This window comes from Macaca fascicularis, chromosome 1, assembly GCF_037993035.2.
Source record: "Macaca fascicularis isolate 582-1 chromosome 1, T2T-MFA8v1.1".
In the NCBI taxonomy this organism is placed as follows: domain Eukaryota; kingdom Metazoa; phylum Chordata; class Mammalia; order Primates; family Cercopithecidae; genus Macaca; species Macaca fascicularis.
Window position 1 is genome coordinate 84,469,543 of NC_088375.1, and position 24,451 is coordinate 84,493,993.

The 24,451-nt window shown below is 47.1% G+C and overlaps 1 protein-coding gene across 1 annotated transcript in view; it reads left to right on the top strand.

Annotated features, from left to right (window-relative positions):
* The first annotated feature begins 1,180 nt into the window (after window positions 1-1,180).
* Window positions 1,181-24,451, top strand: part of STUM (stum, mechanosensory transduction mediator homolog) — a 61,201-nt gene continuing 37,930 nt past the window's right edge. Inside the window, exon 1 of the mRNA XM_005541013.5 lies at window positions 1,181-1,533. Within this exon, the coding sequence (XP_005541070.2) occupies window positions 1,332-1,533 (202 nt within the window). The 5' untranslated portion in view covers window positions 1,181-1,331. The remainder of the gene's footprint in view (window positions 1,534-24,451) is intronic.

Genomic DNA, 24,451 nt, shown 5'->3' on the forward strand with positions numbered 1-24,451 from the left:
TTAAAATTATTTTATTCAGAGACTTATACAATAACCCTTGTTCTTTTAGGCTCTTCTGAGACCCTGGGTTGTTTATAATAATAGAGTCAATCACTATTATTCCTGAAGGGAGGATATTGCACCCTTCCAATTATTCAGACGATATGCTGGTTGTCTGGATAATTCTGAAGCCTTGAACCCCTCCCTAACGTTAGAGGCGGTAACTTTCATCCGTTTACTTTTCCCAGGTGCGGAGGCAAAGGCAGCCTTATTCAGAAAATCGAATTCAATACAGGACCTCAAGCTGCCGGCTGTTGCTTCTACCAGCTGCCCCATTAACGCCAGACGGCGCTGTGTCCTCACTGGCTCTTTAATCACCACGTCAGGTTCACAAAAGGCCCAGGTTTCCTCCAGCATAGTTCAGGGGATGGAGAACGCTTCCCAACATGCCTGCAACAGGCGCATTTCTTTCTGCTTTTGGTGCGTGTGTGTAGGGAAGTGTCCCATTTTTAACCAGTCTTGCGGAGACCTGGCCTGGTGTTTGAAAATCTGTTTCCTCTATTATCGATCCGATCCCAGGATTGCTTTTTCTCTGACACTTGAAACAAATTCACTCATTTTTTTTTTTAAGTGAAAAAATTTTTAAACCAAATAGAGCTGGGGGGTCTCGCTACGTTGCCCAGGCTGGTTTTGAACTCCTGGGCACAAACAATTCTCCCAACTTGGCTTCCCAAAGTGCTGGGAATACAGGTGGGAGCCACTGCGCTCACCCCAAACAAAATCATTTAAATCACAACGCACTGAAGGCCGACTAGGTGTTAGGCGCCTCGCGATCCCTTGTCCCCATGTCCCTGGCCAAAGGCATGCTCTAGATTAGGGGACTCCGCCTTGAGGCTTTCCCGACAGTGTCAGCCAAGCACACACTCCCAGTTCGCAGGGCTTCGTGGTCAAGGTTCCCCGTTCACCTGTCTGGAGGGCGAGGTGTGTCCACCCCTTCCAGCACCTGGGCAACCAGCTCCCCTTGCGGTTCTCTTCCACTGCCTTCCTTTGGCCCTGATTTTCCATTCCTTGTGAGTGGTGGTTTTGGTTGGGGGGAGGGGACGGGGAAGGGGCCTGGCGAGGAGGGGCGTCAGAGCGCTGTCACAGGGTGTCGCGCCGCCCTCCCCGCCCCTCCACCGGGCGTGTGGGGACGCCGGAGGGCGGGAGTCTCCGCGAGCCGCGCGGCGCACGGAGCACTGCGGCCGCCTGAGTTCGGCGCTGAGCCCGGAGCCCGCAGCCGGCCGTTTCCTGCTCCCGTGCGCTGGGCGCCAGCTCCGGCCGTGCTGCCCGGCTGCTTGAGAGCACACCAGACCATGGAACCCTCGCACAAAGACGCCGAGACGGCGGCGGCGGCGGCAGCGGTGGCGGCGGCGGACCCCCGGGGGGCGTCCTCGTCCAGCGGAGTAGTGGTGCAGGTCCGCGAGAAGAAGGGCCCCCTGCGCGCCGCCATCCCCTACATGCCCTTCCCGGTAGCCGTCATCTGCCTCTTCCTCAACACTTTCGTGCCGGGACTGGGTAAGACACGGCGGTCGCGACCCTTGCGACCTCGACCCCGCAGCGGGAGGGCGTAGGGGGAGAGACGGGCGCTGCCGGAGACCTCCTGGAGATGCTGCGCGCTCCAGTGCTGCGACCACGCGCGCCCGCTGGCTCCCGGCGTCCCTTGGCAGATGGCAGAAGCTCGTGGAGTGGGCACCCTAGAGGGGAGAGGCTGCTCTGGGGTCTCCGACCCGCAGGCGGGGCCCCAAAGAGCGGAAACTGTGCGGCCAATGTTGGAGCCCGAGGCGGCGGCCGGAATGGCTCTGCCGGCTTCGGGGAAGGGCTCCAGTCCGGGCGTCCCGATTGCCGCTCCTCTCCGTCGCGCGCATCGGTCCGCGAGCCCATTTCTCCGAAAGGAATGGGGTTGAGGCAGAAGGAGATCTTGGGCTTCGGTGGCAAGGATCAAACTCCCGGGCGTCGAAGTCAGCTGAGCAGGGGAAAGGGGACAAACTGGGCTAGAGACACCCGCAGACCCCTCTGATTCGCGGGATGCGGACCGTGTGGGGACGAGAACTCTAGCCAGAGTCTCCTTCGCCTCAATCAGGGGTGCCTGCACTTCCGCGAGCACCCCGCACGGCTCCAGGGGGATGGGGGATGATTTTATTAGTTTGGATGCACGTGGCCAGAGATGAACCCATAGCTCCCCCGGATCCCTTCCGTTCCTGAGAAGTAGAGAGTGCGCCGATGTAATTCTGTGCAGGACTCTGGCAGCCGGCAGGGGTTCTGGTGGCATCTATGTCCCATGTTTTAAAGCGGAGGCCCCTTACAGAGATGGTGCGGGAGGGTGAACGGAGGCAGGGAATGAGAAGTTTTCCTGACCCTCCCTCCCTTAACTCCACCCCCAAGTCTCTGCCTGCACGCCCCTCCCCTCCTCCAGCTTGGCACTGGCTGCTCCTACGTGCTGGGAGGTGCCCCCCTCTCTCCCATGCCCGCCCGAAGAGGCAGGCGCCCTAGTGCCCTCTCCGGGAGAAAGCGTGCCCCTGTCGCCGAGCCCGTTGCCAGCGTATGGCTCCAAGTTCCCAAGAGCAGAGGCCAGCTGGAAGGATTTTTCAGTTTGACTTTGGCCTTTCTCACGGTCTGCTCGCTCTTAGCCTGCTCAGCAGGGGCCTCTGCTGCGGTGATAGCCAAGGCCACAGCCACCCACGCAGGACCCGTTCACTTTCCCCTCCGAGCTTACTTGTCTTTCTACCCCAAAGGGCTGCTCCGCCAGAGCAGCCTATCTGAGCAGTAAGTTAGGTGGTCTTTAGTTGGGCTTCTGTCTCCTGGGATGCTTCCAGCAGCCTGTCCCCCTGGCTGGTGTCATCAGATCAGCTCTCTTTGCACATTTAGATACTGCAAGGAGGCAAGCTGATGTTAATTTAGTTTTATCAGAAATTCCCACCTGCTGGAGTAAAGAGAGACTGCCTGCCCCTCCCTCTGGCGGATATGAAGATCCTCCTGAGCCAGCATGCATCTTGATTCACCTTTTTTTTTTTTTAAGTGGTGAGGTAAATGCCACCCTATGGTCTTTTGAGGAAACAAATGCATTGGTGCCAGGTGAGAGGGGCTGCACTAAGTCACTGCTGCACGAGGAAACCACCTTGTGGGAGACCAGCCCCAAGAGACAGCAGCTGCCCACCCATGCACCTAGGTGTGCCCTCCTGTGTCTCCCCTCACTAGGTGCCTTTCCTAGGCTTAGCCCTGCTGCATTGACAGCATCGGCTGCAGGGCATCGTCCATTCCGCTGACCCCTGACTCTTTGCCCTGGGGATCCAGCTTTTCCCTTTGTGAGATCAGAATCCTATGGGATTTTTGTGAAACAAACAAACAAACAAAACAAACCATTATAAGAAACCAGGAGAAAATAAAGGGAAGACATGCAAACCACAAAAGTAATAAAACAGGTGAGCTTTAGGTGCACAGATTTCTGAATTTTCAGTGACATAATCCTGGCTTTTTTTTTTTTTCATTTTGCTTTGGTTGCTATTGTACAGTTTCCTGGGTGCACAGGCTCCAGCTCCTCTCCACACAGAATGATCCTTAATGGTGGTTCTCATCTGTAAGTCAGGCACACCTATCTCTTGGCGTTACTGAGAGGATGAAACGTGATTACCTAAAGCCCAGTGTCTTGTGCATAGGAAGCTCTCCAGGGATGGTGGGTCCGTCTTGCTCTTCTGCAGAGCTGAGCACTGGTCCCATCTCTGGGTGGGGGTCGCTGCAGCAGGGGCAGCACTGCCCTCTGGACTACTCAGAAGCAAAGGCTCCTTGAGTGCTTTTGATCTCTCTGCTCCCCTCTCCACCTGCAGTGGAGTCCCAGGCAACAAAGCAGCTCAGACCAATCTTGCAGGTGGTTTTATTGCTCTCCTCTCCCAGGAATGGTTTAAATGGCCCCAGCTCTTGGAAATCCACCACTTGGCCCAGATCCACTTCTCCAAGGCCTCCTGGCTAGTCTGAAGCTCCTGGGACAACTGAATATTCATGGCTGATTCTGCCTGTTGATGAAATGCAGCTTCTTTCAATTCACTCATTCATTTGACCAACACAGGCACCTACCACATGCCAGGCATTGACTGGGGTTGTGATGATGAATAAATCAGTCAGGATGTCATAGACTGTTGAGGAAAATTGATGCCAACTTTGTCTGAATTTGATAAGTGCTAGGATGGCAGCAGGAACAGAGTGTTGTAGCAGAAATTAATTCTTCCTGGGTGTGAAGGAAGGGGGCTCAGAGAAAGCCTCCCTGAGGGAGTAGTGTTAGGTTAGACCTTGCTGAGAAGATCTATCACATGGCCTAAGCACTTGCCATCACACTAAACTCCCATTCTGGAAATTGCTGAGACCACTGGCCCAAAGATCTCTTCTTTTTTTCTGGAAACTTCCTTCCCTGCAAGTACTCTCTTTGATTGCAGATTGGATGAGAGGGCCGTCTTTGCTGAATGAAGGCTTGTTTATTTTTTTTCCCTCTGATGTAGGTGTCTCATGTCCACTCAGTCTTCAGGACCTGCCACGGAGAAGCCCCATCCTTAAAATTCCCCAGTGCCTTCTCCACCCAAGCAACAGTGCTCTCGGATAACACTCATATCATGAGTGGGATGTACCCTCTCTTAGGGAGTGGCTGGAAAGGAGAAGTGATTTATAATCACTCCAACTCCTCACTGGAACAATGAAAAACAGTTTTTACAAATGGACATAGTAAAGAGAGTCACCTTTAGTCCTACTCAGTGAAACTCTACTAATAAAGACCACCGTTGGTACTTTCATGTTCCAACAATTAGGGTGTTTATAAGTATATACACAATTATTCATACTTGTAATGAAAGTTCATTGTTACGCCCCCAAATGGCCAGAGAGTTTGTCCAGTGGTCAAGGGTATTGTTATACTTTTGTATTTAAAAATTATATCTATCTTGATTTGGTGAAACGAAAATGTTGATATCTCAGTGACAGGGAAAGTCAAAGGGAGAAGGACCTTCATTGACCTTTAACCACTCCACTGGACTCAGGACATCAGATAGGAACAATCTATTCCTAACACACTGCCTACCTTTGATGCTGCTAAAGTCTTGCTTGCTAAATAAGAGCACCGCAGGCTGGCTTTGCTTCTTCTCTCTCTCTTTCCTCTAGACCCAAGTCTCAAACTGATGATTAATCATGTCCCACCTCCTGACATCTTTTGTATCATAGATTTTTTTGTTGCTGTTTTGAGACTTTATTCTTTGTCTATCTAAGTAGATCTTAAATTCCTTGGGAGCAGCAACTGTTTTAAATGTCTTCTTGAAAGAGTATGTTATCCACAAATACATATAGACTAGAATTATACTCCTGGAATAGGCATTAGAGAACATCTGGTCCAAAGACTTTATTCAATATAAAAGGGAAGTAGGCCTGAGGATGCAAGGACCAAGGAAGTTTACAGCCTACTAAACCTTTGGAAGGAAGTTCCTGAAGAGGTTTTTCAACAAAGTAAGGGAGTAAACCGAGAAAGGAGATATGAGATTCAGGAAACAGAGGATCCTATACAGAGTAGCCATGAAAAGCAACCCCAGGATGAAATTATTCAGCAGAACCAGAGAGTAGTTACTTTTCATTAGAGTGGAAGGAAAGAGGTCTCTGAAGGTGACATGAGAGAAGGACATTCTAGAAAGTAGAGAGTATTATTAGGACACTGCAAAAAATTAAGTTTGTAATGAAAAGCAGAAATCAAGCCAAAAAAACCACCCAAACAAAACAGAAGGCAATTAGTAATTGTAGTAAAGACAAAGAGCCATGCAAAAGCATTAAGATTCAAAAATGAGGCAGTTTGCCCAATCAGGTCAGAAGGACAGCAGGCTTCAAAAAGGAAAAAAAGAGTCCAAACAATAAATGGAAGAAATTTGGAGGATATTAGGGATATGATGTAGAAGGCAAATTTTCTTCTATCAACAAGAAAAAAGAAACATAATTGGAAACTTCTGGAAAAACAAAATATTTCTTATGAAAGGGATAGCCCAAATATGAAGCAGTCCAAAATGTGGCCTGATTTTGAGCATGTGGTGGAGTGTAAGAAAGGCTCTAAGCACATAGGGTCTGTCATTGAAACAGTGGTGCATGATATGAACTCTTTGGCTCTGCAGTAAAGAATATTTGCTTAGTCATAATGTAAATGCTGCTTAGTGGCTTTCAACTTCTAAAATCAACAACAAAGCACTGAAAGACTACTTAAGAATAGCTATAAAGAAGTATGTAAAGAGTTTCTGGCTTGACAATATAAAAGAAGTTGGAGAGTAGAAGAAGAGAGAAGAGGAATTGTGATAGATTAAATTGTTGTTCCCAATTATTCACTGTTCTCCCTGAAAGAGGATTTCACACCCCCACCTGATGCCATATGGCTTGCCTGCCCTCGTAGGAGAATATTTCCTCCCCTGTCCACTGATAATCCGGTTTGGCCACGTGACTCGCTTTGGCCAATTGAATGTGAGTGGAAATGACATATTCCATGCGGAACAGACACATTAAGAGGCGGTGTGAGGTTCTGCCATTGTTCTTTTCCCTCTCTCATGAAAATAGCAGGTCTCAGATGGGGGATGCCCTTCAGCTAGTTCCCAGAATAAACAACACATCAGAAGCAGGCCATGGCATGGCATGTGAATCAGAAATAAGCCTGAGTTGCTGAGATTTTGTGGTTGTGGGTCTTGTTATTGTCCCAGCATGACATATGCAAAGCTGACTTACAGCAGATGGTAGGGTAGAGGCATGAATACCCTAATCATACAAAATGGGAGTCAAGAGATGCTGTCTGTAGTTAATAGATCAAGAAATAAAAGGCACCAAGGTGACCAATAGACGAACTGAAATAGTTGATGTGTTGGGACAGTGAGATGATAGTGATCTGCTGAAATAATGTGGGAACAAGAGTAAAAGTGCAATGAGGGGTGATATAAGCAAGCTGGCTTGTACGTATTACAGCAGAAAGTGGATAGGTGATGTCTAAAGTTGATAAAACATGAAAAAGCAATATAAGTGTACTCTTTGGAGACTGGGGAAGCACCAGAATTCCCAGTCTTTCTGGCATCATCAATTTTTCTGTCTATTGGCTCATTCCCAGCAGCACACATCCATGCTGAATTTGTCTACCTTTTAAAAATAGCCTCTCCTGATCCAATATCCCCTCTGACCTGTGCCCATTTCTTTTCTCCCTTTCACAGCAAAATTCCCTGAAAGAACTGTCTGTATTTGTTGTCTCCAATCCCTTCTCTCTCATTTTCTTGTGAACTCACTTTAATCATGCTTTTGCCTCCATTACTCACTTACACTGCACTTGTCAGGGTTGCCAGTCTCCTCCAGGTTGCTAAATCCAGTGTCCAGTTCTCTGTCTTCCTCTTCCTGGACCTATCAGCCGTGCCGGCCAAAGGGGCTCACTACCTCCTCCTGAAATGCTTTCTTTACTTGGCTTCTACAGCACCACTCCCTCCTAGTTTTCTTTTTACCTCAAGGCTCTTTTTCTGTTTCCTTTGCCTCTCTTGACAACCTCTAAACTTTAGGGCTCCCCAGGGCGCTTGGTCTTCTTGACCTGGATCTTCTCTTTTCTGCCTGTATTCACTCTCACAGTGATCTTGCCCAGTCTCTGGGCTTTCAATTGCATTTTTATGATGATGACTCCCCAGTTTTGACCCCTAGCTCAGGCCTCTTCCCTGAACTCCCGAGTTATATATCCAACTGCCTTCTCATTGTCTCCACTTGGAAACTAAAAGGCATCCTAGGCATAACACATCCAAAACCAAACTCCTGGTCTTCTTTCCCAGACCTGCTTCTCCCTCCTCTTTCCCCATCTCAGCAAATGGAGGACTCCCAGTGGCTCTGGCCAAAAACTGAGATTCAACTCTTTTTTTTTTTTTTTTTAACCCCATGCCCAATCTGTTAGGAAGTCCTCTTGGTCTGCTTTCTAAGCCTGATCAGTATCTGACCACTTCTTACCACTCTCTGGTTCAAGCCTCCATGTTCTTCTGTATTATTGCAGTAGCTTCCTACATGGTCTCCTTGTCTGTACTCATGTCCCTTACAGTCTGTCCGCAACATGGCAACCAGAGTGCTACTTTTTAAATATGAGTGAGTCAGACTGTGTCACTTTTGAGCTCAAAACTTTCTAATGGCTCCCATGTCACTCAGAGTAAAAGCTCGAGTCTTTATTATGACCTGTAAGGACCTAAGCCAGAACTTTTCAATAGAAATATAATATAAGTCACATAGGGAATTTAAAATTTTTCTAGTACATACCTATGTCATAAAAAGTAAAAAGGAATAGATGAAGTTAACTTTAACAATATGTTTCATTTAACCTAATATATTAAAAATATTACCAACATATAATCAATATAAACATTATTCATAAGATGTATTTTCTTTTTTGCATACTAAGTTTTCAAATCCGGTGTACATTTTACACTCATAGCACATCTCAATTTGGACCTGTCCCATTTCAAGGGTAATTTCAAGTGGATGTATTAACAGCATCTGAATTTCTTCTGAGAAATGGCAAGGGACCCAGCTGTCATGGGAGTGGTCAGTTAACAGATGATACGGTGGAAGTTTGTGTCTCAATGAAGGTTAGATAGCTTGCTAAGCAGAGAAGGGCTTGCTTCTGAGTGCCTTCAGCAGCATTTCACTCTTAACATGCTCCTACTGTGTGCCAGGTCTATGATCAGAGCTGAGGCACAAAGACAAAGAAGATGTGGTCCCTGCCAAGGAGCTGACAGTCTAACGGGAAGGCAGATGCTAATGAATACAGACAGTAGTGTGTGCTTTAATGGAGGAAAGGATGGGCCATTGGGGCCCATCTCATCCAGTCTGCAGTGGTGAGGCAATGCTTTCCTGGCAAACTTGGCCATCTGGGAGATGAGCAACAGACTGAACAGAATGACCTGGATGGTCTAAATCAAATGCCGTTTCGAGTTCAACATTAGGTTCATGATGCCACAAAGCATCATGAAAAGGGAGGTCAACTAGAAGCCAGGAGGCGTCAGACCTAATTCTGGCTCCTCAGTAGCATGGAACCTTGAGCAGGTCACTTAGCCTCTCTGAACCTCAGTTTTCTCACTTATAAAATGAAAATAATAATCTCTACTTGGGCATCTCACAAAGTCATTATGCCCCGTTAACTGTAAAGCACTCCACAGTCAGAAAAGGTTATTGTTACCAGTTAATATTAGCAAAATCCCCTTTGCGCTTTTAAATTTGTAAAATGACAATTTCTAATTGTATAAATTTGTGGGGTACAAAGTGATGCTATAATTTATGAATACAATGTGGAATAATTACATCAAGCTAGTTAATGTATCCATCATCTCAAATACTTAACAGATTTTGTGGTGAGAAATTTGAAGTTTACTCCCTTAGCAACTTTGAAATGTATGATACTCTATTATTAACTATATTTATCGCATTGTGCAATAGAACTCAAAAAAGGGAAAAAAATCTTACTTCTCCTGTGATTTTGTACCTTTTGACCATCATCTCTCCATTTCCTTCGCCCACCTCAGTCCCTGGCAACTACCATTCGACTCTCTTCTTCTATGACTTTGATTCTTTTAGATTCCACATATATGTGAGAACATGCAGTATTTGTTTTTCTGTGCCTGACTTATTTCACTTAGCACAATGTTTTTCAATTCCATTCATGTTGTTGCAAGTGATAGACTTTCCTTTTTTAAGGCTGAAAATACTCTATTGTGCATATATAGCCCCTTTTCTTTATCCGTTCATCTGCTGATGGACACTTAGATTGATTCCATAACTTAACTGTTGTGAGTAGTGCTATACTAAACATGGGGTGCAGACATTTCTTGAATAAACACATTTCAAATTTTTTGGGTAAATACCCAGAAGTAGGACTGTGGGTCATATGGTCATTCTATTTTTAGCTTTTTGAGGCACCTCCATACTATTTTCCATAATTGTCCTATAATTCGCATTCTCACCAACAGTGTACAAGGGTTCCCCTTTTTGCCATGTCCTCACCAACACTTATTATCTTTCATCTTTTTAATAAAAGTCATTCTGACATGTCCAAGAAGAGAAAATTATAGGCCCATATTCGTAATGAACATAGATGCAAAAATCTTCAACAAAATACTGGTGAACCAAATTCCACAATGCATTAAAAGGATCATCCACCATGATTAAGATTTATCCCTAGGATGCAAGAACTGTTCAACATATGCAAATCAGTAAATGTGATACATCACATTAACAGAATAAAGGACAAAAACCATATGATCATTACATTAGATTTAGAAAAAGCATTTGACAAAATTCAACATCCTTTTATGATTTAAAAAACTCACCAAATTAGGTATAGAAAGGTCATACCTCAACACAATAAAGGCCACATATGAGAAGCCCACAGCTAACATTATACTCAACGTGAAAAGTTGAAAGCCTTTCCTCTAAGATCTGGAACAAGACAAGGATGCCCACTTTTGCCACTTCTATTCAACATAATGGAAGTCCTTGCCAGAGCAATTGGGCAAGAGAAGGAAAGAAAAGGCATCCAAATAGGAAATGAATAAGTGAAATTGTCATTGCTGATGACATAATCCTGTATATAGAAAACCTTACAGACTCCACCAGAAAACTGTTAGAACATATTGGAATATAATACAATTAAGTCGTTCGATACAAAGTCAACACACAAAAATCATTAGCAAAATCCCCTTTGTTCCCAGGATCATTCCTGGGGTATTTCTCTGAGTGGGAACTGGGGGTGGACAGGGTGACTAACAAGCATTTCTACCTTTTTTCAGCATCTCAGTTCCATGCAGCACATGGAGCTGAAACCTAGGAATTCCCACTGGGCACCCAACCAAACCTCCCACACGTGACGTGCTGGCTTGAAGGGGAAGGGCACACATCCTCCAGGGCTTAGTTCAACACACCAACTGGAAGCTTTCTCCACTGTACTCCCCAAACCCTGGGCCTGTGTGAGGGATGTGTCTCTGAGGCTAACTTTACAATTTGGTAAAAAAGGCTGTGGGGAACATCAAAGTGGTGACTGAGCGTGTGTGTGTGTGTGTGTCTGTGTGTGTGGGTGGACGTGCACCTGTGTGTTTATGTGCACAAATGTCCCATAGACTTTACCTATAGTTATTTTACAATAAAAATTAGAGCATAGTTTAGTTTCTAGGTCTGGATTTGAAAATCTCTGTGACCATATACCCTTGAGGCACACACTTGGTGGTTTATAGCATACTTGAAGCCCCACAGTCTGGGGCAGTGTGGGGTGGCAGGTGTGTCTTCAGCATGGGAACTTCGCAGTGAGAACCCATGAGAATTGGGTCCCAGGCCGAGCACATACTAGAAATGACATTCCTAGGGAAAAGTGGAGGCAATGGGAAGGAGACCATATTTTCCTAATCAAAAGGCAGGACACGGGGATTCATCATGCATTTATTTTATGACAGACCATAAATTACATTGATGAAGTAAATTTTCTTGAAAAGAATAAAATGAGATGAGGCCAGGACAGCCCCTGAACCTGGAATTTGTAGGGGCCATGGTCAGAGGCCCCTGTTGATCAGAGCACTCAGTCCAGCTCTGGTCTCTGTTGTCTGAGAAGTTTGATGCTGAGGCCAAGAGCAATTTGCTGTTTGTGGAAAAGATCCTGTCCTGAAACCTCAACAATGAAAATGGTTCAACTTTCCAAGGGCCAAGGAACTTTAGGATGGCTGCAACCCCTTCAATTTACAGACAAGGGAAGAAAGGAGGCCACCTACTACATCCAAGGCTCTAACCCACAATCTCACCGTCAGTTACCCTGGCTTCGGGGCCTCCCTGCCTGTCACAGTGCCTGGCTTATCCTGGAGGGTTAATTCATATTTGTCCAGTTAACTGAACACACTGCTGTTGATGAAGACCTGGTGAGGACTGCAGAGAACAACTGCATAGCCACATGACCTGTTGGTGACCACATCAGTGCCTGCCATCAGGACCCTTCTCCTCACTGCTCCATCCTTGCCCCTCCAGAACAACGTTATTGAGATATATTTACATACTACACAAGTCACTCTTTCAAAGTGTATAATTCCGCCCAGACATGATAGCTCATGCCTGTAATCCCAGCACTTTGGGAGGCCAAGGCAGGTGGATCACAAGGTCAGGAGATGGAGACCATCATAGCTAACACGGTGAAACCCCGTCTCTACTAAAAATACAAAAAAATTGGCCGGGGGCGGTGGTGGGTGCCTGTAGTCCCAGCTACTAGGGAGACTGAGGCGGGAGAATGATGTGAACCTAGGAGGCAGAGCTTGCAGTGAGCCGAGATCATGCCCCTGCATTCCAGTCTGGGCAACAGAGCAAGACTCCGTCTAAAAAAAAAAAAAATTAGCCAGGCGTGATGGTGGGCACCCAGCTGCTTAGGAGGCTGAGGCAGGAGTATCGGTTGAACCTGGGAGGTGGAGGTTGCAGTGAGCTGAGATCATGCCACTGCGCTCCAGCCTGGGTGACAGAGTGAGACTCTGTCTCAAAACAAACAAAACAAAAAAACACGCAAAGTATATGATTCAATGGCTTTTAGGAGATCTATAGCCTTTTGCTCCTTCCTCAGCCCTGTCTTCCAACCTCACTACTTGATCACTTTTCTTCCAGAACCTTGGAAGTTTAATGAGACAAGAACACTGTAATCCAGGTGCTCTTGGGGAATGGTAATCGTTTGGAAACCCTTTTGCTGTTGCTGTCTCCAAGTTCTGCCAGTGCAGGAATCCACATCTCAGAAGACAAAGCTCACATTAGTGTTGCTGTTTGGCAAGACGCGAGCAGCCTCCAGGCTATGGAACATTGTTTGGGAGATTGTCATCTTCTATTTTCTGTTTCACTTGAAAAAGAAGCTTGTCACCAAGCAGAAAACATTCTCAATGAAAATGGAATAGCACAGAGCCAGTGGCACAAGTTGGAATGTGGGGCATGTTTGTGATGGAGTGAGTCACTCTCTCGGATGGATAAGTTCTGGCCCTGGTTGGGGATGTTGCATAGGTTTCAGAAGTGTCACTCTTAGGCCAAGCTGCAGAAGGGAGCACTGACAGCAGATCAAATGGAAATGGGTTCCCTGGGTCACATCTCAGAATGGCTGTGGTATAATGCTCTCATTTTGATTTTCTCTGTTAGCAGATTAAGCACATTTCTATTCATGTCTCAGCTCTGATCATTGGATCCTCCTCCCCTGAAATTCTTCAGGAGCTCGCTATTGTCCATTGAGCCAAGTTCACATTCCACATTGGACCCACGAGGGTCCAGCGAGCTTCACCCCTTCTTTCCCTCGCTTTATGTAGGCCTTTATCTGGGAACATTGTTGCTCCTGCTATACCCTTTGCCTAGTACACCTTCCTCTATCATCACTGTCTAACTCCTACCCAGCCTTCGAGACCCATTTTAAATGCCCTCTTCCAAAAGCCTTTCCTGACCATACCAGTGAGGTGGGCTCTTCCTTCTTCAGAATGGTCAGGTCACTTAGGACATTCCTCTTGCTCTCCTTGAGAATCTGGCTCTTTGGTTATCTTAATCCTTTTATGTGAAATCATCTCCTTGAGGGTAGGGGCTGTGCTTTACTTATCTTCTGTTTCCAATCGCAAGTAGCACCTTTCTAGTAGGTGTTTGCTGAAGTGAAGGTACATTTGATTTGCATATTAACTACTGGTAGGAGAGGTGGAACCAAGAGCAGGTCCTTGTTCTTTTTTTTTTTTTTTTTTGAGACGGAGTCTCGCTCTGTCGCCCAGGCTGGAGTGCAGTGGCCGGATCTCAGCTCACTGCAAGCTCCGCCTCCCGGGTTCACGCCATTCTCCTGCCTCAGCCTCCTGAGTAGCTGGGACTACAGGTGCCCGCCACCTCGCCCGGCTAGTTTTTTGTATTTTTTTTTTTTTTAGTAGAGACGGGGTTTCACCGTGTTAGCCAGGATGGTCTCGATCTCCTGACCTTGTGATCCACCCGTCTCGGCCTCCCAAAGTGCTGGGATTACAGGCTTGAGCCACCGCGCCTGGCCAGGTCCTTGTTCTTTTAACCTAGTGGACCCTTCTCCAATGAACACAGGCTTTTCTGTCACTTCTTGGCCTTCCTAGCTCAGAGTTCTCAGGGCTTCATGCAGAATAGGGCAGATGTGCTGTCCTGCAGCATGTGTGTCTCTGAGGAGTCCTTGGTCCCCAACCACTCGGGGAGGAACTGGAGCAGAGGAGAGATGTTGCTGGGACAGATGGCCTGGTCTGTGGGGGACTTCTTGGAGCAGTTATGATGTTACTGAGAAGAGCGGGGCCACTGTCTCTAATTACCCCGTGAACTTTCCAATTGTGTAGCTAACCACTGATGAGTGTGAGAAGAGTGGTGGAAGGAATCAACCTTAGTAAACCTCGTTAATAAAGATTGGTTTGGTCAATAACCATCAAATCTAAGTCTAGGGGGAAGTTGAATGAGGAGCAGGATATTTATTTGCATGACTGTAAAGTGTCTACCCTTGGAATGCTTCTAATTTACACGGGGGAACAAGACAGAGTGGAGAAACCAGAAAGCATCTTGACTGGGTGAACACAATTATCATCATCTGAACCCTGACAAAACTGTGCTAGGTGAAAGAACTCAGTCACAAAAGGCCACGCATTGTGTGATTCCACTGATACGAAATTTCCACAGTGGGCAACTCCATAGAGACAGACAGTATGTGGGGTGGGAGGTGAGTTTGGGGGGAAATGGGGAGTGACAGTTAATGGGTATGAGGTTTCTTTTGAGGGTGATGAAAATGTTCTAAATGTTCTAAAATTGATTGTGGTGATGGTTCCACAAAGCTGTGACTATACTAAAAGCCACTGAATTATTAAGTGGGTGAATTTTATGATATGAAAATTGTGTCTCCAGCCTGGTGCGGTGGCTCACTCCTATAATCCCAGCACTCTGGGAGACCTCACCTGAGGTCAGGAGTTTGAGACTGGCCTGGCTAATGTGATGAAACCCCGTCTCTACTAAAAATACAAAAATTAGCCAGGTGTAGTGGTGCATGCCTGTAGTCTCAGTTGCTCGGGAGGCTGATGCAGGAGAATCACTCGAACCCAGGAGGCGTAGGTTGCAGTGAGCTGAGATTGCGCCACTGCATGCCCTCTCGAGCCTGGGCGACAGAGTAAGACTCCATCTCAAAAAAAAAAAAAAAAAAAAAAGAAAGTTGTATCTCAATAAAGCTGTTAAAAAACTAACATCATCAACAAGACATCATGTACCTCCTGGTATGATATCCTGAGAGGAACACTATATCGCTTTTGTAGTCTTCTAGCCAGGGGTTCATAAACTGGATCTGCTCATGGGGAAACATCAGACAAACCCAAATTGAGGGGTGTTCTACAAGGTACCTGGCCTGTATTCTTCAAAAGCATCATTGTCATAAAATATTAAGGGAGTCTAAAACGCATGACAGCTATATACAAAACATAATCTTGGATTACATCCTGTACTGGAAGAAAAGAGAATCACAATAGGACATTATTGAGACAATTGACAAAAATTAGAATACAGATTGCAAATTAGATGAAATATTGTATCAATATTTAGCTTCCTAAGTTTAACTGTGCTATGAATATATAAGAGAATATCTTTGTTCTTTGGAAACACATTGAAATGTAAAGAAATAAAGAGCTGGCTGGGCGCGGTGGCTCACGCCTGTAATCCCAGCACTTTGGGAGGCCGAGACGGGCGGATCACGAGGTCAGGAGATCGAGACCACGGTGAAACCCCGTCTCTACTAAAAAATACAAAAAAATTAGCCGGGCGAGGTGGCGGGCGCCTGTAGTCCCAGCTACTCGGGAGGCTGAGGCAGGAGAATGGCGTGAACCTGGGAGGCGGAGCTTGCAGTGAGCTGAGATCCGGCCACTGTACTCCAGCCTGGGCGACAGAGCGAGACTCCGTCTCAAAAAAAAAAAAAAAAAAAAAAAGAAATAAAGAGCCATGATGTCGGCAGCTTATTCACAAATGGTTCAGAAAGAAACAAATAAGAATGTGGAGAGAGAGAGAATGGCAAGACAAATGGAGTGAAATGTTAAAAGTTGGGAATCTGGGTAAAGCATAGACCAGAGTTCTTTGCATTATATTTGCAACTTTTCTGCCAGTTTGAAGCTGTTTTAAAATAAAAAGTTGAATTTTTTGGCAAAAAAGCCAAACACACTCATGCAGTTCAGACATGGTGATTGCACCTAAATCCAAACTACTGTACTCTAAGCCAGTCACATCCTCTCTCTTATCGCTTCCATAAGGTCTACCAGCCATAAGGAAGTCAGGGGCTATCTGGGGACCACAGGAAAAAAGTCAGGGCACAAGGTGGCATTGATTTGCAAGGTACAGACCCCAGAAGGAGATTTTTCCAGAGATCCTTACTATTAAAACCCTAAGGGCACACAAAAGTTTATTGCAGCCATTTGGGAGTATGAGGTGTTTCTCTGCTCCATCAGCATAGGCTTGATGAACTAACTTAGTTAAAGTGAGTTTTTCAGGAGGCTGGGGTCATTGTGCACACCCGATTCCCTTCAGTGGCCATGGATCTGAACAGGCTGCCTTTGCAGGCTTCCTTTGGAGCTGATCAGGAATCTGAATGCTTCAGTCAGAGCCAGAGCAGATCCCAATGCCGCAGAGCTATTTTGGAGAAGTCTTCGTTTTCTTCATTATTCCTCTTTTTGACTTAGTGTGGAGTCCAGAAGTTGTCCATGGACCTCAAAGAAACCACCTCAAATCAACAACCAGTGACTTTGCCATGCCAAGAGGGCATGGGAGAACTGCCCCTTTGCCTTGGCTGCTCTGAGAGGTCATGTGGGTTGAACACGCAAGTGGAATCCTTCCAGGAATTGCCCTGTGGCCTGACTCAGAAGGGAAAAAAGTAAACATTACCATCTTAGGCCCAAATCACTGGGGTTCTGAGGCTCAAGGCAGAAAGAGTGGCAGGCTCTGATGCACTCTCGCTCACGGATCAGGCTTGGCCAAAAGGCTTGGGTGGTCTTGGGTCTGACTGCCCATGGCTGAACTCTGAGGCTGATACATCCTGAGAACAAGGGCCTCAGTGCTTGCGAATTGATTTGGGCTATAGAGAAAGAAAACTTAGGAAAGTCTTGAGTCTGGGGAGATACCCAATTACTTGGGCCCACTCTTGGGTGGGCCCATTGTGTGGTTTATTTTTCCTTCTAGTTTCCCTTCTGCTCCCAATACAACTCATGCCCCAGGATGTTCTAGATCTCTCTGTGTGAGTTTCCCTGAGGAATTAGGAGCTAGGTTACCCTGTTTCAAGATGTAGGTCCTCAAGAAATGCTTGGAGGTCAAGCAAAGCACTTCTTGAAGGAGGACTCAGGGAAGGGAGTGGGTTAGTGGCTATGTCTCCCAGGCTTATTTCCATCTCATTGTTTCTTATTCTTCATGGGGTTCCCTGCTCGGCATCATGGGACTGGCACTGCCACCAATCATGGGGGGGGAAATAGTGTGATTCTTCACATGCATCTGAAGACAGTCAGCAATGGCTGGGGTTGGTGGTTGGGTGATGGGTAGAACGGGTAGAACATGCATTAGAACCAGGCATCTACTCTTGGATTATCTGGTCTACCTGCCACTCTAATTTTGAGTTTTCTAACTTAGCATGTGGGTTAGTTTTATCTCTCTGATTATACCTTTTTTGTGTGACTTCCTCTAGTGGAGGGCCCACTGCAGAGCACCCAGTAGAATCCCAGCCCTACTTGCTAAGTGATAATGTGCTGGGAAATGTGCCCCTTCCTCAAGGAGAGTGTAGCTTCTGCTGGCTGAGATCTGGAATCCCGGCTTCTCATTCCAGCTCATCCTGTTGATGGGAGCCTCAGCGCTTAGCCTGATGCATCTCATGCTTTTCAGTTCTGAATGAGTAAGAAGCCTTACCCTAGCAGAGGTGGGCAGGGGAGGAGGCTTGACAGGTAGGCTGGTGGCTCCCACTCCCCTGCCCTCCCCCATGCATTTTCTGCTCTTCCCTATCCTGCTCTGGACCCACGGGGGCTGACCTCGACGGCCTGCATCACCAGCCCCCTTGCCCTCTGGCTTCCAGGTGTCTTAGCCAATGGGAGGTTCTTGTAGGGATGGAGGAAAAGAGGGACAGTTTGAGTATTTGTTTCCTGTTCCTTCCAACTTCCTGTCTATGACCACGACTTCCATTCTACAGCCGCCTTCCACTACCCCAGCCCTCTCCGCCCGACAACAGCCTTCCTTCTCCCTGCCCCTCAGGCCCAAAGGTGGGAATGGCCTCCTACTGTTGCTGGGCACCAGCATTTCAGCCTCCCATCCTGCCCAGACCTCTGTGTATAGTTCCGTCATGAAGACCCTGGGGGTGAGAGCCTTTGCTTCCTGCTGGGACCCGCTGGTCACACAGAGATGTTTGTTTTTAGCACCCCTGACTAGACTGTGGGGTCCTGAACCACCAGCCTTGGCACTACTACTGCTCCCCCACCCTCACTCCTCATCCCCACCCACCTCCACCTGGTTTTCCTAAAGATGTTGGTTTCTTTTTTTTTTTTTTTTTTGAGACGGAGTCTGGCTCTGTGGCCCTGGCTGGAGTGCAGTGGCCGGATCTCAGCTCACTGCAAGCTCCGCCTCCCGGGTTCACGCCATTCTCCTGCCTCAGCCTCCCGAGTAGCTGGGACTACAGACGCCCGCCACCTCGCCCGGCTAGTTTTTGTATTTTTTTAGTAGAGACAGGGTTTCACCGTGTTAACCAGGATGGTCTCGATCTCCTGACCTCGTGATCCGCCCGTCTCGGCCTCCCAGAGTGCTGGGATTACAGGCTTGAGCCACCGCGCCCGGCCAAGATGTTGGTTTCTAACCCAATCTTCCTCCTAGAAGCTCTGGAACAACCAGTACATGGAGCCAGAGCTTCCTGCTGTCTGAAAAGTGTGGGTGTCCAGCTTGCAAATGGCTCTGGTGCTCAGGAGATGCCTTAGTCGGGGGAGGGGTGGAGACTTGAGAAGGTGCTAGGCGTGACTCCCTGCCCAGCTCCTGCCTGGGTAGTTCTGCATACCCCCCATCCTCCCCTTTCCCGCCCACACTTGGCTCAGAGATCTCTGGGCTGCACCTCCTGCCCAGAGGATTCCCCAGCAGCAGAATCCTGGTTCTGTCTGCTCTCCTCCCAAGAAACCCAGATGGCTGGAAGCATCACTGCCTTCCCAGAATGTCATTTCCCTCTTTCACCTGGAGCCTTCATTTTGGAAGGTGCAACAGTTGCCCAGCCCATTGCTTGTGCCTGGGCTTACCAGTGATTCCTCCTTACTCTTTCTGTGATAAACAGAAAATATTGAAAGCAAATTGCTACTCAGTCCAGCATACTCCCCTCTCCCTAGGACCCATCGTTTTGCATTTTTGTCCCCCACTACCCCTTCTTCTGTTCCTCTTCCCTTGGAGAATGACATCTGCTTAGGAATGGAATCCTCAGTTGCGTGGTTTGATTTCTCTTCCTCCACTCACAGAAAGAACCTCCACTGTTTGAACTGTCAAAGCCCCCAATGATTTCTTGTTATGAGAAGTCATCAAAATACGCCTATTATGTTTTAAGTCTTTACAAAAGACACCAAAAATTAGTGCATCATCTACTTAAAAGAATCCATTTTGATAGCCATGCCAATTACATTTTTAAAAGGCATAAAGGTTCTAGTAGGGTACTTCTGATTTTTCCCCCCTCTTGTGTGATTTGTGTGCAGACTTCTGAGAAGCAGGTTTTATAACAGAGATTCAGCCAGGCTAAATCACAGCGGCAGAAGCTTATGCAACTGCTAAAAACCTATGAGTTAAAAATGGAATAGTCTTGCAGAGTATGGAAGGTAATAATATGAGTGATGAGAAAATAGAAAGTAATAAATTAGTATTTCAGCAATTCAGGTCTCTTACCCACATTTTTTTTTTTTTGTACCAGAAGGTCTTGGTGTCATTTTTCCAGAATAAATTCAAAGTGCAACCTCTTAATAGAAAAAAATCAAACTTTGCTTTCACTAATTCAACTCTCTGTCCCAATTAATCCAGGATCAAGAGCCCTTTTAACTGACTTTTAGCCACCATGTCACAAAACATATCTTGTATTTGCTGGACCTTGTATGATCACTAATTCCTGTGAAGGAACAGATTTTAGATTTTTATAAGTGGGTTTTGTTAATTTGCTATTTTTAAAATACTTGTGAGACCTTTACAGTTGCCATGGCAATATAATTTCCATAAACATGATTTTTGTGGGGATTTTTGCACATTGAAGGCTGAGGTTGATATGCAGTGTTGGGGGGAAGGTAGGTGGTGAATTTGGCAGCAACCCCATTGCTGCTTCCCGCAAATGCTGCAAATAAGATTCCAAGAGTCCATGTTATGACAGAGGCCTGGATTTCTAAACAGTACACGACACAAGGGGCTTCTTGGAAGTAGATCTGGTCGGGGAGAAGGAGACCAGCCTGTTCCTAGGATGAAGCCAGTAGGGTGCTGAGGTCAGGGCACCTGCTCTTCTGATCAGTGGTCCTGTCCAGGCCAGACTGATCTGAAATATCTTCCCAAACCTTGCTCTCAAAAAGCCTTTGAAGACTGTCCGTCCTGGAGCTATCCAAGGGGTGGTGAGGGCCCCGAGGGCTCTTTTCTCAAACCACATTTGTTCAAAAATCCCATTTACCACACTACCCTGCTAAAATGCTGAACATTTGCAGTGGAGAAGAACAGAAAGTAGAAACACAATAATATTAGCTATTAAACAAAATAAGGAAACATTGAATAAGAAATAGTTTTATATTCATCCTGAATGCCAGTGGTTGAGGGAAAGCAGATTTAATGAGAAGAGGTAGATGGTCCCAATGGCCCTAAACAGCATCATTTGTATCAGTGATGCCAGACATTTGTTACGGCTCACAAACAGGGGTTTGCCAGTAAATTTTATTTCCCAGAGAATGAGCTATAAAAGAGATCGAGGGAGGAGATGAATAAGTAAGACAGAGAATTTTTTAATAGCCAAACACACGTTGGAGAAGAAATGACAGGTAAAAGCAGTTACAAGTGGAAGCGTGCCAGCATGAGATGACTCTGCCAAGGGGTCTCTAGTGAGCGGGTCAGGCATTTGGCGCCAGGCGCTGCCTAATTGAACACAGCCGAGGGGCTTGAATCATACAGAATTATGAATCATAAAGAATTATGAATTACCAGAAAGCCCTTGTGTTAACATTATTATTTATGTATTGTCAGAAATGCGAACAGGGCACCCCGAGGAGGAGGTACTGGACTACCTGTCTGGCTCAGCACTGATCTCCATTCCTTGGAAGCCGAACCTGAGATGCCTGGGAGAGGTCACGTACTTGCCCGGGAGCCTGCATACTGGCATCCCACACGTGCCTAAGACAAGTCCACGTCCAGAAGTTTGCACAAATCAGAAAAACTCAGAGCACCAGCTCCGCTATGCATGGTCTCTCGCTTCACACTAGTGGGAAAGGCCAGGAGACTATCCAGTCTGCAGACTCTGCAAAGGCCGGCAGCTGCTGCTGATTTGCGATTTCTCAAGTGTGTTTATTGAAAAAGAAAGAGTTTGTGCTTCTAGAGTAGTGAGATTTGGGTGGGCCTCATTCTGAGGGTGCTGAGGGCTGGGAGTCCCACTGCGGGTTCGGGGCTGCCGTCAACCCTAGGCGGGGTGGGTTGTTCAGGGCCTATCAGCGCTGCTCCTAGGGCTTCCCAGGCATTTTTTTCTTTGCCCTGAAATAGCCCAGAGGAATTTGGCAGGGACAGTTTCAGGAATGTGGTTCATCGCCCCATCCAGAGTGGGAATTGGAACCAGAACGCTGCCTGCAGCGCAGCTCCAGCATCTTCCCTCAACACACATTTAATTTTTTTTAAAAAAAGTTTAAAGCATAAGTAGCAGGCAGCTTGACTGAGGCTGATGGGTGGCCAGGAGGAGAGGGAAGGAGACTGCTGAGCAAAGAACGGCCAGGTCTGGTGCCTGGCTGCCTGCTGCCCCCTCTGGCAGCCACTGTCCCAGCTGTGGGGAGGAGCGGGCATGCCCCTTGTCCCTTGACTTTGGCTTTGAAAGGAGGCCCAAGGCATGAAATGCAATAAGGAGCTTTGCCCCTGGGACATTGCTCTCTGGAGGACACCTCATTGCTTCAGGGACAGACTTTGCTCCTGGTGCCGGGAATGAGGGTGGCCTCTTTCATTCTCTAGAAGCAAGGATAAGCAGAAGCAGAACCGCCAACTACACTGTTCAGAGGAGGTGGGGTGGGAGGCAGAGGTCCTTGTGGTGTCCCCAGCAAAAGGGTATTTGAGGGTGGGCAGTCAGGTCCCAGAATGCTGGTGTGCTGTATGTGTGCCCACACGTGCATGCTTCCCCAAGTTTTGATGTCCCTTTTCTGGGGATAACTTTTTTTTTTTCTTCTGAAGGAATACCTCCTGGATCCCACGCTATCACATGATGGCTGTATGACCTTAGGCAGGTGACTTAACCTCTCTATGCCTCAGTTTCTTCATCTGTAAAATGGGATAATAATTGTTCCCATCTCATAGGGCTCTCTTGAATATTAAAGGTTATTATATATAAAGTCCTAGAATAGCACTTTGCACATATATATAGCGAGGCTTACATATTGTCCTTATTATTATTATCCTTAGAATTTGTCCTGGGGTGAAGCCAGCCCTCCCATTCCAGCTATGAGGGCCCAATGCCCTGTGATCCAGCAGGGCCACTAGGCTGTGGGCCTGTTGAGCACAGGTCGAGTCTTCACTCAACTCCACACTTCTGTGGCTGGTACAATACCTGGCTCGTAGAAGGTGCTCAGTAATTTTGGGGCCGAATAGCCTGTCAGGGACATGGCTGATGTGCGGTCCCACACTACAGTTCTCAGACCTCAGAATCCCCTGGGAAGCTTGGTAAAAATGTAAAACCCCAGCTTCTGTCCTCAGAGATTCTGACTCAATGTTAGCAGAAATGGAGTGGGGCCAGATAACTTGCATTGTTTGAAAAGCATCCCATTTGAGAAACGCTCCTGGGGAAGCTCAATGTAACGTACCCCCAAAGCCTGGGACTGAGGGACAAGAGGGAGAGCCAGGAGTGGCTACTTCCAGCCATGGCCTGCCTGCGTGCCCCTCTTCTGCCTTCAGGACTGGGAGGGGATGGTGGGATCTGCACTGTCTGGTAAAAATACTGAAGAGGGTTAGAGCCTTGCAGGGAGAGAAGTTGGGGTTGGATTTGGTTTGAAGCATTTTTAATCTGGAGCTGCTCTGCAGTAAGATGAGGTCAGTGGTTCTTAGAAATACTAAAAGGGAGCCCCCAAGACAGGCCCACAGCTCACTGGTCCGTCGGGGTGACTGCCACACATCAGTGCTCCTCCTTTCCTCAGCTCTGCCACCAACCTGAGCCCTGCCCCTCCCTGGAGGCCCTCCTTCACAAGCCCCCTGCTGGATGTTTGCAAGGCGACTGGCTGGAGTGATGCCCTCCTTTCTGCTCAGGGCTGTCACCCGGAGCTCTGGTGGCTCCTCTGGGTAAGCAGAACAGTCAGTGAGATTTCCTTGAGGTTCAAAATGTGGCCTTTGGAAAACAGCTGTTAGTGTATCCCAGCAGCCCAAGAAAAGACATAATGGAGTTGAGTCAGGAGGCATGTACTTTTATGGAGCTGTGTGTTTAAAGATACATTTGAGGTTTGTTTCTTAGCAACAGGGATCATCCAAAGCACATTGGCAGTGTCAGAGCAGCCAATGATGCCCAAAACCACCCTGTAAAATACAATAGAAATCTACAGAGTAGGAGGGAAGAAGCTAAGCACAGTTCCTCTAACAGGTGAAGAAACTCAGAAGGTCGAACAGATGTAGTCGCCATTGTTTTAGACTACACAGCATCAGGGTGAGAGAAGTTTCTACCCCATAGGGGCCAAGCCACCTCCCTCCACCTGGCTTCCTTCTGGCCAGAGCAGCCTTTTCTTCCAGGAGCATCACATAGAGAGCTCTTCCCTCCTTGGGCTCCCTGCTTCCCCAGCACCTGGAGCCACAGCAGCCAAACAAATGATCATTCATCCTTCATATGTGAAGGGATGAGGGCTGAACCTGGGAGGAGATATTAGAGACCTAAATCCAGAGGTTCTTAACCTTACCTTTGTGCCATTGGACCCTTTAGCGGTCTGATGAAGCTTTGGACCCCTTCTCAGAATAATGTTTTTTTAAAATGCATTTTTAATGCATTTAATACATAGACTTTAAAAGCCCCAATGATATTGAAAAAGACTTCCTGTAATCCCAGCACTTTGGGAGGCCGAGGCAGGCTGATCACGAGGTCAGGCGATCGAGACCACCCTGGCTAACACGGTGAAACCCCGTCTCTACTAAAAATAAAAATAAAAAAAAAATCAGCCAGGCGTGGTGGCATACACCTGTAGTCCCAGCTACTGGGGAGGCTGAGGCAGGAGAATGGCGTGAACCGGGGAGG